General features: G+C 42.2%; 1 protein-coding gene across 1 annotated transcript; it reads left to right on the top strand.

Moving 5' to 3' along the window:
* Positions 1–1,806: 1,806 nt before the first annotated feature.
* On the top strand, positions 1,807–5,948 carry LOC120544175. The gene is made up of 3 exons (XM_039777782.1): positions 1,807–1,834; positions 2,296–2,370; positions 4,818–5,948. Exon 3 carries the CDS (start codon positions 5,084–5,086, stop codon positions 5,684–5,686), a length of 603 nt encoding a protein of 200 aa, XP_039633716.1. The 5' UTR covers positions 1,807–1,834; positions 2,296–2,370; positions 4,818–5,083; the 3' UTR covers positions 5,687–5,948.
* Positions 5,949–18,181: the final 12,233 nt, after the last annotated feature.

Genomic DNA, 18,181 nt, shown 5'->3' with positions numbered 1-18,181 from the left:
TTAATAATTGTTTTTCTCAATTATTCTGTTTTTGTGATCATTGGGAGCTGAAATCATAATCACGATTACATTTCAATTAATTGCACAGCCCTAACTCATTGTCTGTTTTACTGTGTACTTTATATTATTTATATTGTATGTATTATTCCAAAGTAAATTACATGTCCTCTCTGAATGTGTCTTTAAACAAGTACTTCTACTTTTACTTGAGTCAAATATTTTAGTACTCTTAAAATGAAAGTGGAGCTTTATTTTGAAATCTGATCATGTCTGTATGCACATCTCTTCAGAGTGAGAAGCAGATCAGAAGAGTAAGAGAGATCGTCGTGTTAGTTATCAGGGAGTTGGTTTTATTGTTTATTTCTTCACACCTGAGCAGGTAAATCTCTCCGGAGGAATACATATATATGTTTTATTATTTTTTCTTCTGAGTTTTATCTCAGTTCTTTACTTTTAGTTTGGATTAATTTCCATGAACTCAGATTTGATGTTTTTATGTGTGAAACTTTATTAAAGGTCTGATGTTTTGGAGAAAAAATGACGAAAAGTTTCAGAGTTTATTGTAGTCAATCAGCCAAAGAAAATAACCAGACAGCAAAGATCAGCTGTAGAAATATGTAGACCCCTCTTGTTAATGTCCTGTTAGTGTAAATATACTTTTAGAATATGTTTCCAGCTGTGAAATGGTCTCTAGTGACTGATCCAAGAGCAGTTTGGGTCTGAGAGGGACAAGAATCTCAGGAAGGTAGTGAGTCAGCTGCTGAGTAGTGATGTAGTAGAGATGGAACAAACACATATTTTTATTGTCCTGTATGTACTGGGTCAGCCTGTCAAACTGTTTGAAAGTACCAGTCCCTCCAAATCCCTGAATGCAGATAGTCCTTCTTTTAACTTCAGTGGGATCATGAGCTTTAGGCCTCAGTTGTGCAATAGAAAGTACATTTTATTTGTATGAATATAATATTATAATTATTGTTAAAAGCATTGAAGAGAGGTTTTATGGGGCGGGCAGTCTTACAGGGGACTGTGTGACACCTTTCCTGTTTGGGGCTCCCAGACCGTGGTCGGGAAGCACACAGAGAGCTAAAGGTTTTACCCTGAAAATGTTCTTCAATTGATCTAGACTACACTTCTGATAGGGGAGACACAATGGCATCATGCTTCTAGCTGTTGATTTCCACAAATACAATCGTGTACCCTTGCAACTTAGTGAATCTGACCCTTTCCTCCAGCAGGTCTTCTGATCCTCAGACATGGACCCAGTTCCTCCTCCAGATCTCACCATCGTCCTTCTGGGACACGCCGGAGTCGGTAAAAGTGCTTCAGGAAACACCATCCTGGGACGACCAGCGTTTGTGTCGAAGCCGTCCTTTGAACCAGTGACGACACAGATCTCTGAACAAACAGGAAATGTGCTCGGGAAACCAATCTCAGTGGTCGATACTCCGGGAATATTAGGGAGGAAGGACACAAAGAAGATTAAGAAGTACGGTAAGAAGCTTTGTGTCATCCCGCAGACGTTGTCTGTTTCTGGTGGTGATCAGAGTTGGACTGTTCACAGAGGAGGACAAGAAGGCTGTGAAAAGTAGCTAGGAAAGTCCCTCGGGATTTCGGGGGTGAAAAAGAGTTACCTGCTCTTCACTGGTGGTGATATGTTACAGGGCAGGACATTGAAGGATTTGATCTTTAAAGGGATGGGAAGAGAGCTTCCAAAAGTTGTTAGAAAGTTTGCGGGGTATCACTTCTTCAACAATAAAGATGATGATGAAGAACAAGTCAGAGAGCTGTTGAAGAAGTCCGCACGTCCCAACCCAGGACCAGCCTGATTCACCAGGTACTGTCTGATCTACTCTTACATTGATCTAAAGCAACCGGAGATCCCTGCTGTTTTTAAATGCCGTTTTAAACTTCGGGCACCAACCAAACTCAATGCATATTTTAAGGGTATATTTCCGTTAAAATGTGGGTTTTGAGGATGGAGTTTGGTACAGATTGGAAATGGATCCGTCAGTTGTGTTAATGTGGAGAATCAAAACATAAATCCTTGATTATGTTTGATTAGTCTATAAAAATTAAGATCTTCTATAAAAGGTCTAATAAATGAGTAATACTAGCATAGGCGTTGATTTCGTTGGGCGGGTGGTGGGCGGACCGCTACCAGATTTCATCATGAGTCATTTTGTACCCACCACTTTTTGAAAACCTCAAGCTCAATTTAGTTTAAAAAAAAAAGTCCATAACATAATTCTTGAGCAACAGATGCCAAAAAATCCACAACAATCTCTATCCACATAGGGCAGGCACAGACAGTCAAAGAGCTGCTGGTGAAGTCCAGTCCCCTCCCAACCCAGGACCAACCTGATTCACCAGGTACCGTGGGATATAATTCTTACATTGGTCTAAAGTTGAATGTGATTGACACCTCAGTTTCAGCTGCTATCAGAATCTCTGATCTCACAGGAGCTCATCAAACACAGGCTTTATATTTTCTTTTCTTTTTAACAATTATATTTTAGGGATGAGAGGTTGATGGACAGCGTCTTCATTATCAGAGTCCAGAATGAATCCTCACAGCTGGAAGATGTCTTATTACTGGTTGTTTGCACGTGAAAAGCAAAATGTTTGAACATTGGCAGGTGACCATCTGATAAACCATGTAATTGGCCTTCAACTTGTGTGTTATTCTACTATTATTCAGTGCCCTCCACAATTACTGGCAACCCTGTTTAAGATGGGGTCATGGACTTCTAAAAATTCTCCTTTTTTAAACAACATAGAACTCAAATGCAAAAAGAGAAAAATCCAACCTTTTATTTAAGTACATTACTTTGGTGGTAAAAAAAAATCACACATTTAAAAAAAACTTTTAAATCATGTGTCCCACATATATTGGAACCCATAACAATTAACGCAGAAAATGTAATACATTTTTATTTTTTTATATATGGTGCTTTTAACGTAGTTGGTCAGGGTATCTAGGAACTTTTAAATAGTAATTCATGACTTCCTGTTTCCCTGGGGTATAAATATGATGTGACACAGTGTCCTAATTCTCTTACCCGTTTGTCAACATGGCAAAGACAAGAGAACACACAATTCAAGTAAGGCAGATGTGTGTCGACCTTTGTAAGTCAGGCAATGGCTACAAGAAAATAGCCACTGGCCTTAACTTGGCCGCTATCTACAGTCAGAGGAATCATTAAGAAGTTTAAAACAACTGGAACAGTGACAAACAAGGCTGGAAGAGGTCCCAAGTTTATCTTGCCACAACGCACAGTGAGGGAGGATGGTAAGAGAAGTAAAAAAAGTCCTAAGCTCACTGTCACAGAATTGCATCAAAGAGTGGCATCTTGGGGTCACGAAGTCTAAAAACAACCATCAGACGCTCTCTACATGCCAACAAGCTGTTTGGGAGGCATGCAAGGAAAAAGCCTTTTTCACTAACACTCACAAACGTAAACGTCTGGAGTTTGCTAAGCGGCACTGGGACTTCAACTGGGATCGTGGTGCTTTGGTCAGATGAGACTAAGATTGAGCTTTTGGCAACAAACACTCTAAGTGGGTCTGGCGTAAAACAAAAGATGAGTATGCCCAAAGCACCTTCACCACCGTTGAAGTATGGTGGAGGATCTGTGATGCTTTGGGGCTGTTTCTCTTCCAAAGGCCCTGGGAACCTTGTTAGGGTGCATGGCATTATGAATGCTTTGAACAACCAAGACATTTTAAATAAAACCTAACGGCCTCTGCCAGAAAGCTGAAGATGGGTGCGTCACTGGGTCTTTCAGCAGGATAATGATCCTAAACATGTGGCAAAATCTACACAAAAATGGTTCAGCAGTCACAAACTCAAGGTCTCTCCATTGCCATCTCAGACCCCAGACCTCAATCAAAAACCTGTGGGGTGAGCTAAAGAGGAGAGTGCATGAGAGAGGACCCAGGACTCTGGATGATCTAGAAAGATTGTGCAAAGAAGAATGGTCAAAGATCCCTCTCTCTGTGTTCTCCAATCTTGTGAAATGTTATAGAAGGAGATTAATGTGCCGTCTTGTTGGCAAAGGGGGTTGTACAAAGTATTAACATCAGGAGTGCCAATAATTGTGGGACACATGATTTCCAGTTTCTTTTCTTTTCTAAATGCGATTTTCTTTTTTACCACCAAAGTAATGTACTTAAATAAAGGTTGGATTTTTCTCTTTTTGCATTTGAGTTCTATGTTGTTTAAAAAAAGAGGAGAATTTTTAGAAGTCCATGACCCCATCTTAAACAGGGGTGCCAGTAATTGTGGAGGGCACTGTATAAGGCAAGGCAAGGCAAGGCAGCTTTATTTGTATAGCACATTTCAGCAACAGGGCAATTCAAAGTGCTTTACATAAAACATTAAAGAGCAGTTAGAAACAATTAAAAACAATTTAAAAACATTAATAAACAAATTAAAAACAGTAAAAGACAAGAATAAAATTGATAGTGCAGTATAAGAAATTAAAGTTAATAAAATTGGTTATTTAAAGAAAAGCAACATCAAAAGACACAGTTTGGTTGGATCAATGCTTATTTTGACATTTATTTTTAGCTGCTGATCAGCACTATTAGCTCTGTATGAGCACAAATATTGATTAAAAAAATAATGAATTGATTTAATAATGGTCCACCAGAGTCTGTGATCAAAACTCTACCAATGGCAACAGTCTATTAAAATTAGCCATTAGTCTGTATATATGCTGTAATTGACCTATCAGAACCAAGTATTCAACGAAGCCATGTAATAACACAAGAAAAATAATTATTAATTCTGTTTTTATTTGTTTCGTGTCTTCCAGCTGACCGGAGGGTGGTGCTGATCGGTCTTCTCGGAGCTGGAAAAAGTTCCTCTGGGAACACCATCTTAGGATCAAATCGGTTTAAATCAGTCAGTGCTGAGACTGTCTCTAAGTCAGCAGAGGTTGAGGGCCGTCAGGTCACAGTGGTTGACACTCCAGGAATCACTGATCCAACCGGTAATTGCCTGTATGAGGGGATCAGGAAGTGGATAGCAGAGGCCAGTCCAGGACCACATGTCTTTGTTATTGTGGTCAGAATCGGCAGCATGTTTACAGCAGACATCAAACTGTTCAAGCTGCTGAAACAACTGTTTGAAAGAGATGCTCTGAAGTACTCCATGGTGCTTTTTACTCACGGAGACGAGCTGGGAGGTCGGTCCATTGATGGTTTGATCCGGTCCAACCAACATGTGTCTGACCTGGTCTCCATGTGGTCGAGATTCTGTGTGTTTGACAACAAAACTAAAATAAGCAGAGATCAGGTCAGAAACTTCCTGAGGAAAGTAGATGAGATGGTCTCAGATAACGGTGGAGAACACTACACTGGTGAGATGGCTCAGACATTCCCAAATGAAAGAAGGAAACTGTCAGGTAATGCAGGACCATCAAACAGCAGTGTATGGGACATATTTATGAATCTCATAGAGACTCATGAAGAAGACGGTATAAACCTGGCTGCAATAGAAGAAGCAATAGGAGAAGCAATAGGAGAAGCAATAGGAGAAGCAATAGGAGCAGAAGTAGTAGCAGAAGTAGTAGCAGCTATAGAAGCAAACGCAGCAGCGACAGCAGAAGAAACAGAAGCAGAAGAAACACTAGGAGCAAAAGTATTGGAAGCAGCATTGCCAGCAGTTGTAGGACCAAAATAAGACCAAATAAAAAAAATTCAGAGGATTAGTTAATGTTTTCATTTCAGACCAAAGATTTGCGACAAGACGAGTTAACTTGTTGTAGCCGCCGGGTCTGCAGCGTTCTGAAAGCTGCCAGATCCCACCAATGAGAGGAGACGGTCTATCATCTCCATGGCAACGCCTCTTTGTACTTCTGTTCTAATTTCAGACTTTTAGGCTTTTTTGTATCTTGATATATCATTTGTTTGTGAAAACACATTTTATTTCTCTGATTCAGGGCTTGGTTTTAACATTTGTTTTATCACAGGAAAGGTAAAAAAAAAAAAAAAAAGGTATTTTAATAAGAAAGTCAAGTCTTACCTTCACTTACAGCCTAACTCTCACCAACATGTTAGGCATGTAATATACTGTAATATATTTCAAGATATTTCTTTATTTGCTTGGTTTGTTGTTTTTATTTTTATTTTGGTTGCTTTTTGTTATTTAGTTTTATATGCAGATATTGTTATCTTTCTTTTCCTTTTTTTATGATTGAAGATTTGCCCGCCCACTATAGTATTAATCCATTTCATTTTTATTATATCTGGTTAGGTATTTTGTAATAGATGATTGTGTTGATGTTGTGTTAGCTGTAATATAGTTGTGTGTTCTTCAGATGACAGTCTGACTTGTTCTGAGTGTGTTTCTATTCATGGTTTTACCGTTTTTACCTTTGACCTCTTGTGTGTTTGTTCAATCAGCTGAATCATCATTTATAATGTATGTATGTATGTATTTATAATATAACTTACCGCCTATATAATCATATTATACATTAGTTTTCATCACTTATTGTTGTAAACGTTTGAATATTTACAAGTTATTGACTCTTGATTTCAAGCTTCTTCTGAAAAATATAATCAATATATTCATTATCATAATGTTTTAATGTTCATAAACAATCATTTGTTGTATCTCTGAATTGTATACATCTCTACATTCATGTTTTATTTTCTCATATTTCTGATGAAATCAGTTTTAAAGAGTTATGATGTAACAGAACATAAATAATGTCACATTATTAATTTCATATCAATATCATTAATTTCATTAATCTGACCCATGTTCTCACATTGACTATAATTAATAAAAACATGATTTCTGAAGTCATAATTCTGATATTTTATAAATCTGTTGATCACTTTGTTTTTAATTGACTTATTGAACAAATAAACAGAAACAGAAATAAACAGTAAGCAGACTTAATGGACATCTCTGCAGTAATATGTGCAGACAGCAGTTATAGAAGTTTTAAATTAAAGTTATTTTAATTACTTTGAACTCATTGAATAAAAATATCTGATGACACTGCAAATAAAGCTTTTCAGTTGTTGATAAACAGGAAGTTGTGGCTTTTATTTAAAATATGTTGCATCAAATTCAGCGTGAACGATTTTATAAAAAAGAAACATGTGGTCTAGTGAAATCTGTGTTTTACAGAAGAGGATTAGGACTAATGTGAAAACATGAATTTGAATTTGTTACAGTCAGAACTCTTTAAACAGAACAAAGTTTTTAAAGTGGGATTAAAGCTGTAACCCTGGCAACCCAGAGTGAACATCTTCCCCTCAATCAAAGATACCAGTTATCTGTCTGTAATGTGTCTCTACCAGCATGGTCTCGTCCTCTTTCCTCTCTGTCTGCATGCACCAACTAGTGTGTTGGGGTCCTGTTTATGTGAGCATGTTAACACCATGTCTGGGCTGTAAGCAGTCCAACAAAGTGCTGCCGGAGGAACTAAACACTGAGAGATTCAAAACACTGTGAAATGCTGAAAATCCACTTTCAATGATTTATTCCTCCACACGTAAAATACAACTAGTACTGCAGTACCCCATATCCAGAATATGATCCAAACTCATAAGCTCCCTAACGTCCTGATTCTCTCAGGATGTTTATAACAGAATGAGCTATAGACAAATGAGTGAAAATCTTCCTTTATTTCTATAAACTGCTAAACAACAGATGTGTCCTCTGTAGAAATCTATTGGGTTTAGAATAAGAATGTGCTGTAGCCTGGGATGTCCTCGCTGTCTCCTCCTGTCTGGCATGTGTAAGATAAGACGGGTTCAAATTTAGTGGAGCAAAAGTGCTCCTGTTTTGTTTAATAAACAATTGGAACAGAATGCACCTAATGAAATCTCTTAAAGGAACAGACAATCTCTAGCGCAACTTCTCTATCTTCTCGGAGACAGAAAGTCTGAGGGATATCCAACCGATTACGGCCCACACGCAATGGCGAGAGGAGGAACCTGAAGATGATTAAAAGAAAAGGAAAAAGGAAGGTCCGGGGTCAGACCCGGAGAGACTTTGTTGGTGGTTATGGAGAGAAAGTCTCGGGCGACGCGGCTGATCCATATGCATATGAAAGATCTGTTTACAATATCCTTTTACTAAAGATTGTTATAGTTTAACTGAACGGATCCTGAGTATTCATTTCTTGGTCTGTGTTTGTGTGTGTGTGTGTGTGTCCTTTGTGTGTGTGTGTGTGTGTGTGTTTGTATATAACTGTGTATGTGTGTGTGTGTATATATAACTGTGTCTGTGTGTGTGTGTTCGTGTCTCTCTTTGTGTGTGTCTGTGTGTGTGTGTGTCTGTGTGTGTGTGTGTCGTGTGTGTGTGTGTGACTCTTTGTGTGTGTGTGTGTATATAACTGTGTATGTGTGTGTGTGTGTGTGTCTCTTTGTGTGTGTGTGTGTGTGTGTGTGTGTGTTTGTATATAACTGTGTATGTGTGTGTGTGTGTGTGTATATAACTGTGTATGTCTGTGTGTGTGTCTGTGTGTGTATCTGTGTCTCTCTTTGTGTGTGTGTGTGTGTTTGTGTTTGTATATAACTGTGTATTTGTGTGTGTCTGTGTGTGTGTGTGTGTGTATATAACTGTGTATGTGTGTGTGTGTGTGTGTGTGTCTGTGTGTGTATATAACTGTGTATGTGTATTGTGTGTGTGTGTGTGTGTGTGTGTGTGTCTGTGTGTGTGTTCTCTGTGTGTGTGTGTGTGTGTGTGTGTGTGTGTGTATATAACTGTGTATGTGTGTGTGTGTGTCTCTTTGTGTGTGTTTGTATGTGTGTGTGTGTGTTTGTATATAACTGTGTATGTGTGTGTGTGTGTCTGTGTGTGTGTCTGTGTCTCTCTTTGTGTGTGTGTGTGTGTGTGTTTTGTATATAACTGTGTATTTGTGTGTGTGTGTGTGTGTGTTTGTCTGTGTGTCTGTGTGTGTGTCTGTGTGTGTGTCTCTTTGTGTGTGTGTGTGTGTGTGTCTCTGTGTGTGTGTCTGTGTGTGTGTGTGTCTCTTTGTGTGTGTGTGTGTATATAACTGTGTATGTGTGTGTGTGTGTGTGTGTGTGTATATAACTGTGTATGTGTGTGTGTGTGTGTGTGTCTGTGTCTCTGTGTGTGTGTGTGTGTTTGTGTTTGTATATAACTGGAGTGAAAATCTTCCTTTATTTCTATAAACTGCTAAACAACAGACGTGTCCTCTTATCAGAGGTGACTCTAAAACTATATTTTATCTTCAAGAACAAACAGATGTTTAAAACTAATCCCACATCACAGTAACTAAATAAAGGAATCTGATCAGATGAATAAACTCAGGAGACGTAGAGATGTATGAAGTCAAATCAGGTCAATCTAAAGTAGATCATACTCCCTAGGATGTTTAAAGACTGCATCAACATTCATTTCTTATCTCAACTGTTATATTCACACATTTATATCGATTTTAACCCAGTGGGGCCCAAACTGTACTGCTGGCAGGAAAAAAAGATAAATTTTTAATATTAGTATCCTTAACCTAATAACATTAAGAAATTATATAGGCTATTTATATTTAAAGTTAGTTCCTCAAGCTTTAAGGGTACTTAAAATGTGTAAATATGACAAATCCTATATATAGTTCTAATGAGTAATAGATGATCGGTAATAGAAAACAGAAGCACAACTTCCACATAAACATGAACTTTTCTTCATTGATTTGTAGCACTATTAGGTTACGTTATGTAATATAAATGTATTAATCTGTTATACTCTTGCTTAATCTTTCTTATAAATCTGCACTTTCTACTTTTGTATAAATGTTTTATACAGAATGTACTGATGATGACCCTGCTAACACCAGAAGTAGTTAGTTCCTCTGTGATAAACACAGAGCTGGTTCAGACCAGTCTCTCCCACGACCCTAGTCCCCTCCTCCCCACCCCCAAGTCCGGTTTCCGAGAAATGAACATTAGAGTTTTGTGTCTCCACCCAAGCAGTGCTGACCTCCTGAGAGACTTCATGTTGAGTTACAACACACAAAATAGGGGTGTGAGGAAGTTCAGGCTTTAAAAAAAAAAATATTATTATTTAAAAGACTGGAATACTGCAGGTATTGACCCACTGATCAACATTCATTGTGAGGCCCAGGCTCTGATTAAGGGAAAAAATATAATCCTGATTATTTCGGTCAATATTATATATATATATATATATATATATATATATATATATATATATATATATATATATATAGATAGATATTTAGTTATTTTCACTATGTTCTGCAGTTATCTAATGGTAGGGTATTTGATGCTATCCTTTATTCCATGTAGTCGGGCCGTCTCATCCTCATAGCCTCCTCCTGCGCTCCGTAGAAGGACAATGTGACGGCGAGACAGCTGATTAAATATTAAGAACAAATTTTTATTTAAGATTTGAGTTGGAGGTGTTTATGGAACAGATATCACTCAGTACAAGCAAATGACACTGCTGGATTTCATCTTCATGGTAATGTGGATGATATGGAGTGAAAGAATGTGCGTCGGCATCAATACTAGACAATATTACGTTCACCACCTCACCATCTGAGTTGCCAATTCCTATTTTGTCTCCAAAATGTGCGTTTGCATGGCGTAGAGCTTGGTGGAGGACCGCATACTCTCCTGTCAAGTTTTTTTTATAAATCGCAACCTTTGTGTGGGAAGCGGCGTACGACGTTTATAATGAGAGCCCAGGCAGCAGAAAGCCAAATCAGAGCCTTGGCTGAATGAAACTACCCGCACTGCCAGACAGGATTGTCGAAGAGCTGAGCCAAAGTGGAAAAAGTGTCTTTTGAAATATTGAGGGATTGCTGGCGTCATTACCAATCCACTGTGAAAGAGGCTAAAAGAAAATACTTTTCTGAAATTGCTCTTCTAAACTAAAAATAAAACTTCTAAACCCAGTGTGTTGTTTAAAGTTATCAACTCCGGCTCTAATGCACCACAGAATGTAATTGAGGCCTCTCCTGCTGTGTGTGAGAATTTTCTTCACTACTTCATTCATAAAGTCACTTCTACCAGATCACTTATTTCACCTTCTGCTCCTGATCCTTCGGTGTTTGTCCCCTGCCCTGCTGTGTTCGACATGTTTGAGCCTGTGACCCTGCCTTTTGTGCAGGAGATTGTGGGTCATTTGAAGCCCCTCGGGTTCTCCGGATGATACTGTCCCACCTCGATTTTTTAAGGAGGTTTTTCCCACTGTTGGGCCATCTTGTCTCACAGTTATTAATAGCAGTCTGTCATCTGGAGTAGTCCCTCTAAATCTTAAACATGCAGTTGTGCTACCTTTATTAAAAAACCTGGGCTGGATCATACTATTTTGGCAAACTTTTAGGCTTATCTCCAAATTGTCCTTCTTCTCTAAAATCTCAGAGAAGATTGTATATTCCCAGCTCATGGACTTTTTAAATGAACAAAATATTCTTGAAATTTTCCAATCCGGTTTTAAAACATTGCACAGCACAGAATCAGTGCTTTTAAGAGTTTTTAATGATATCCTTTTAGCTACTGACCCTGGTCACTGTGTTATCCTTGTACTTTTAGATTTGACTGCAGCATTTGATACAGTGGACCATGACATCCTCATTGCTCGTTTGGAGCAGTGGGTGGCCTCAGTGGCACAGCACTGGAATGGTCCTACCGTCCTACCTGTCACATCGGACTTTCTGTGTCGGCCTTGATGACTCGGTGTCCTCCACTGCTCCCCTCTCCTGTAGGGTCCCACAGGGCTCTGTGCTTGGCCCTCTTTATTTTCTATTGCAATTTGGAAACCTTGTGTTTGTTAAAATTGTGTTATATAAATAAAGTGGATTGGATAAAGTGGATTAGATTGAATGATATGAGCACTTTATCTATTAATTATGAATACTCCAACAGAAAGAAGGGGACAGAAATCCTTTTGATTTTTGAAAGTTCCATGTGTTATAGGCTCTCCAGTTAAATCAAGCATGGGAGTAAAGAAATATAATAAATGTGATTTGATTCTGTCACATGAGACCAATGGTCTCGACTGCTTGAAGGCTGATTGATAGTAGACTGTAGGTACGAAGTGTTCAAGGCCCTTCTAGCATATCTCTTTAAGAGAATTGTGCGTCCCAGAAGCGTCTCCCCACCCGATGAAAATATGTGTCAGGTCTAGTTTTGATTGAGGTGCGGGGTGTTGAGTCGCTTCTAAACCTTTAAAACTTAATGAGCTGCTTTCATTGGTCGCTTATCAGAGGATGTTGAATGACCTGGAGACAGATGTATCTCACTGTAGATGTTTAGCCAGATGTTTTTATGATTGGGGTTGATTTTGGGTAATATTTGCTGCTTTAGTTGTTTTATGTGTCTGTGGGACTGTACTGCTGCCAGGACACTCTTCCTGGTTAAATAAAATGATTCTCCTGGTGTGTTATGAAGCATACGGAGGAGTATCCACGTCTGGTTTAATCTCAGGGTCAGAGTTTCATTCTCTGTTTTCTGTTTTCTGACCTGTCAGACCTGAGGCTGGTTCTTGTTGGGAAAACTGGATCAGGAAAGAGCTCCAGTGGAAACACCATACTGGGAAGAGACTCCTTCAGTGCAACTGTGGATCACCTGTCAGGTAACTCACACACACTCCCTCTCTCTCTGTTCTGGAAAAAAGGTTGGTTGTAATCAGGAATGTACCGATTCTGATCGCCAGTGTCACTATATATATATATATATATATATATATATATATATATATATATATAAAAGTTCTAATGAGTAATAGACGATCAACTGATGGGGAACCTTTAAACTCTAGGCTACGTGCATGCACTTAACCTTTTCTTCATTGATTTGTAGCACTACTAGGTTACGTTATGTAATATAAATGTATTAATCTGTTTTTATTTTTGTTTATTTTTTTTTATAAATCTGCAGTTCTCTACTTTTATACAAATGTTTTATACAGAATGTACATGGCATGCACCCTGCCAACACCAGAAGTAGTTTGTTCCTCTGTGATAACAGCAGCAGAGCCCCCAACCCTTTTCCTGAATAATGATGATTAGGGCTGTGTGTCTCCACCCAAGCAGTGCTGACTTCCTGAGATATGCCATGTTAAGTTACAACACACAAAATTCAGGCAATCATAATTTCTGGTGCAATAAAATATGTCCTTTCTGTTCACCGCCTTTTCTCAATAAATAAAGGTCATAGACAACAAGTCCCTCAGAGAGAGAGAGAGAGAGAGAGAGAGAGTCGGAAGAGTTGAGACAGTTTGTCTGCACAGCATCAGTTAGTCCTGACTTTATGAGGAAACAGGTTTAAATCTGGATACAGATGGGACTGGAAAACTGCAGTAATACTAGGAGCTGATCATTGACCCACTCATGAACACTCATTGTAGGGCTGATGGATTATGGGAAAAAAATATAATCAGGATTATTTTGGTCAATATGAAATCAACGATAATTTAACACGCATTACTTCTACTTACTCTGAAAGATGTTGCAATTATTGAACTTAAAAACAGTGGACAAATTTAAATAAAAGTAAAATAACACAGTACTGTGGACTTTACCTTAATACTTTTCTATTTAAACTTGATTTTTTTCATTCAGAACAAAATAGAAAATACAAGTTTACTTGCTAAATGTAATTGTCAGGTTCCCACCGGCACCAGCACTCATTCTTTTCATTCTCCAGCACACACTCCTCCGACTGGTTCATACTCCTCGTCACTCAGGCAGAAAGTCGCTCCCAGTCCCCTCAGTACTGATTACACACACCTGCACCTCATCAAGCCTCATCCTCAGTTCACCACCTGCAACTAATCAACAACCACCTATATAAGCAGCACAACCACACACACTCTTTGTCTAGTCTCGTTTCTATATGACGCCGACACACACAAGTTATGCCTAGTCTATCCAAGTTTGCCTTAACAGTACTTTGTATCCTGTTGTCTGCTGCTGCTCTAAACCTGCCTACTCAGCTACCGGATTCCTGCCTGTTGCTTCCTGCCTTTGTTGGATCATTGTTAATAAAGATCTGCTTCACTACCCAGTCTGTCTCCTGGTCGTCCGTGACAGAAGACTAGACCAAGATGCAAGATCCAACAGAGCCCGTGGTGGATTCTGTTCTTGATCCACTCACGGAGCTTGTACAGGCGGTTTTATCTCTCCTGCCTTCTCCGCCTCGTTAATCCGCCCACCGCGCCCGAAGAGATCCCTGCGCTCTGCACAGAGACATTTGCTTCCACAAACACCGGCTTTTTCGGCTACAGCTACTGCCGCCGCTTCGGAGTCCCATCACCCGACCAGCGACATTCACTGGAGAGGCGGAGGACTGCAGTGGATTTCTGCTCCAGGTGTCGCTGTATTTCCAGATGCAAGCCCACCTGTTTAACAACGACACGCCCGAGTGGCCTTTGTGATCTCCCTGCTGTCAGGCTGTGCTCTCCAGTGGGCCCAGCGTTGTGTGGAACTCTGACTCGGGTTGGTGACATCTTTGTCGGCTTTCAATCAACACTTGCGCGAAGTTTTCGGCAGGTGGCGGCTGACCTTACTGTGCATGATCAACTTTATCGGCTTCGCCAGGGAGGATCGTCTGTGAGTACATATGCTCTCCAGTTTCGTATCGTAGCGGCTGCTAGTGGTTGGAACAAGACAGCCACTGAACCTATGCAAGTCGATTCTGCTCGCCTGTCACCCGCTGAGCGCGTCACCGCGCCTAGGGCTAAGGCTCTGTCTGTACTGTGGAGGGGACATGCACTTCATCAGAGACTACCCTATCCGTCCCCGCCCCCAACGGTGAGTGCCATCCAACTCCCGCAAGAATTGAGACTCTGATTCGCACTCCTGTACAAGTATTGACTACCCGTTTCTGTGTCACAGCGCATGCCCTCATCGACTCAGGTTCGGGGGGAATTTCATCTCCATTCCTCTCCTCCAGACGTAAGGTGTCAACAAACGTCGGATCCCGCAGGATTTGGAAATTCACACCATCCAAGGCAAGCTGCTGGGAAAGGGCCGGATTTGCATGTTTCCCCTACACTGACGCTCCGGGTAGGCAGTTTGCACTCTGAAAACTCACCTTCATGGTACTAGAAGACTCCACAGCCAAAATCATCGCTGGGAAGGCCATGGCTAGTGCAGCATCAACCTAGACGACTGGAGAGGTTCTACAATGGGGAGAGGACTGTATTCATGCATGCGTCACACCGCTCTACAGGAAGGAAACACCTCCAAAACCTCCTTCTTCATCCACAAGCAATGGACCCCGGTTTCCCGCCGTTCCACTACCACTGAGAGCCCCGACGTCTTTCTTCAGTCGGCGGGTCCTTCCGTTGTTTACAAGGACTTCGAGGGCCCGTTTAGTAAACAACTGGCTATGAAGTTGCCTCCACATCGACCCTGGGACTGTGCTGTTGATCTGAACCCCGAGCCATGGCCCTTAAGGGAGGGGTCTATGGCCTCTCCATCCCAGAACAGAAAGCCATGGAGGAATATGTGAAGGAGGCCCTTCAGCAGCAGTTCATCCACCCATCCACCTCTCCTGCCGCTTCCAGTTTTTTTTGTGGCCAAAAAGGATGGAGGTTTGAGACCATGCATTGACTATAGATCCCTCAACTCCCAAACCATAAAGTTCAGATATCCCTTCCTCTGGTTCCGCGTGCCTCCGAGAGCGCGGGGAGCCCGCCGCTGCCACGGTTGGATTTACGGGCTTAACAACCTGATCCGCATCCGTTGAGGTGACACTAAAAGACAGCCTTTGTCACCCCTCTGGTCATTACGGTATCAGGTCATGCCTTTCGGACTGGCTAATGCTCCAGCTGTATTCCGGGGATTCATGAACGAGGTCCTCCGGGAATTCCTCAACCGCTTCGTTTTGGTCTACATTGATGGCTTCCTCATCTATTCCTCTTCTCTCCGAACACCAACTACACGTTCCGTGCTGAAGAAGCCGAAGCAGAACGAACTGTATCTGAAGCTGAAGAATTGTGAGTTCCACACCCCATCTGTGCAGTTTCTGGGTTTACGTCATCGACCAACACGGGTCCAGATGGATCAAAAGAAAGTAGACACCATCCGTCATTGGCCTCTTCCCTCCACCATCAAGGACCTCCAGCGGTTTCTGGGATTTGCCAACTTTTATAGACATTTCATCCTCTGCGACAGTGACATCAGCGCTCCTCTGACCTCGGCCCTCAAGGGGCAGCCCAAATCCCTGTCCCTGACTCAGGAGGCCATCACCGCCTTTGCTCGTCTTAAGGATGCCTTCATAACCGCTCCCATCCTGGCTCATCCTAACCCGGACCTGCCCTTTGTTGTTGAGGTTGACGCGTCCTCCCACTGGGGCAGGAGCGGTACTGTGCCAACGGCAGGAACACCTCCCAGACTCCATCCCTGTGCCTTCTCTCCAAGAAGCTTTCTACAGCAGAACAGAATTACGACTTCGAAACCGGGAACTACTGGCTATCAAACTGGCCCTTGAGGAGGGAGACATTGGTTAGAGGGAGCCGATCACCAGTTCGAGGTCATAACAGATCATCGCAACCTGGAAAAACATCAGAGAGGCAAAACGATTGAACCCTCGCCAAGCCTGTTGGGCTCTCTTCTTACTCGCTTTGACTTCCACATCACCTATAGACCAGGTAGCAAGAATGGCAAGGCTGATGCCCTCTCTAATCTCCATCAATCAGCTGCTGAGGATCTCCAACCTGAACCCATCATACCTCCTTCCTTTGATCGTCAATCCTATTGTCTGGGACATCGAACAGATCACCCAGGCAAACCTTCACCTTCGGCTCCCTCGGCCAGGAGGTCCGGGGGTGGGGTCTTCGTCCCTCCTCAGTTCCCGTACCATCCTGCTGGACTCAGCCCACACCGTTCCGGGTTCGGGACATCCGGGTAGAAAGCGTACCCTCTCCCCTCCTCCGCCAACGGTACTGGTGGCCCACCATCTCTCAGGATGTGTCCCGTTATGTTTCCGGCTGTTCAGTTTGTGCCATAACCAACACCCCCAGAAATCTCCCAGAAGGCAAGCTCATGCCCCTTCCTGTTCCTCGACGCCCATGGTCCCACTTAGGGATAGACTTCATGACTGACCTTCCTTAATCCGATGGCCACACCTGCATCCTGGTAGTAGTGGACAGGTTCTCCAAGGGTTGTAGGCTGATTCCTCTACCCAGGCTTCCCACTGCCCTCATAATGGCAGAAGCACTTTTCTGTCATGTGTTCAGGAACCTTCGCATTCCAGAGGACATCATCTCTGACAGAAGACCTCAGTTCATCTCTAGAGTTTGGCATGCCTTCTTCAGACTTCTGGGAGTGACAGTCAGTCTATCGTCAGGTTATCTTACCCTCAGACAAACGGACAAACTGAACGGAAGATCCAAGAAATAGAACGTCATCTCAGGACCTAGTGCCACCAGAACCAGAACAGTTGGAGCCGTTTCCTCCCTGGGCAGAATATGCCCAGAATTCCCCTCGACAAACCAACACAGGACTCACCCCTTTCCAATGCATCCTAGGTTATATACCCCGCTTTTCCCTTGGTCGGGTGAGACATCAGAGGTGCCTGCCGTATGAGCAGTGAGAGGGTATGGGATGCAGCTCACGCGGCAGCTCCAACAAGCTGTCCACAGGCACAAGGAACCTGCAGAACGACGTCGGTCCGACACCCCACAGTACCAACCCGACCAGAAAGTGTGGCTGTCCAAACGGGACCTTCGCCGTCCTGAGGAGCGGTCGTGGGTCCGCGGGATGACGTCCTGGACCCCGCTCTCCTCGACCAGTCCCACGACCGTCCTGATCCTCTCGGGGCCGGGCAGGCCTCGTCGCCGATTCGACCCTCTTCTCAGCTGTCAGGAGCCTCCTTGGGAGGAGGGGTTACTGTCAGGGTCCCACCAGCACTCACTCCTCCTTCTCATTCTCCAGACACACTCCCTCCCACTGATTCATACCCTGCCTACTCAGGCAGAGTCAGTCGCTTTCCTCCCCTTCCAGTACTGATTACACACACCTGCACCTCATCAAGCCACATCCTCAGTTCACCACCTGCAGCTAATCAACAACCACCTACATAAGCAGCACAACCACACACACTCTTTGTCTAGTCTTGTTTCTACATGACGCTCTGACTCACACACGTTATGTCTAGTCTATCCAAGTTTGCCTTACCAGTACTTCGTATCCTGTTGTCTGCTGCTGCTCTAAACCTG

The sequence above is a fragment of the Perca fluviatilis genome, chromosome 16 (assembly GCF_010015445.1).
Source record: "Perca fluviatilis chromosome 16, GENO_Pfluv_1.0, whole genome shotgun sequence".
Classification (NCBI taxonomy): Eukaryota; Metazoa; Chordata; class Actinopteri; order Perciformes; family Percidae; genus Perca; species Perca fluviatilis.
The sequence above is the reverse complement of the archived record's forward strand: the minus strand, read 5'-3'. Positions and strand labels throughout refer to the sequence as shown.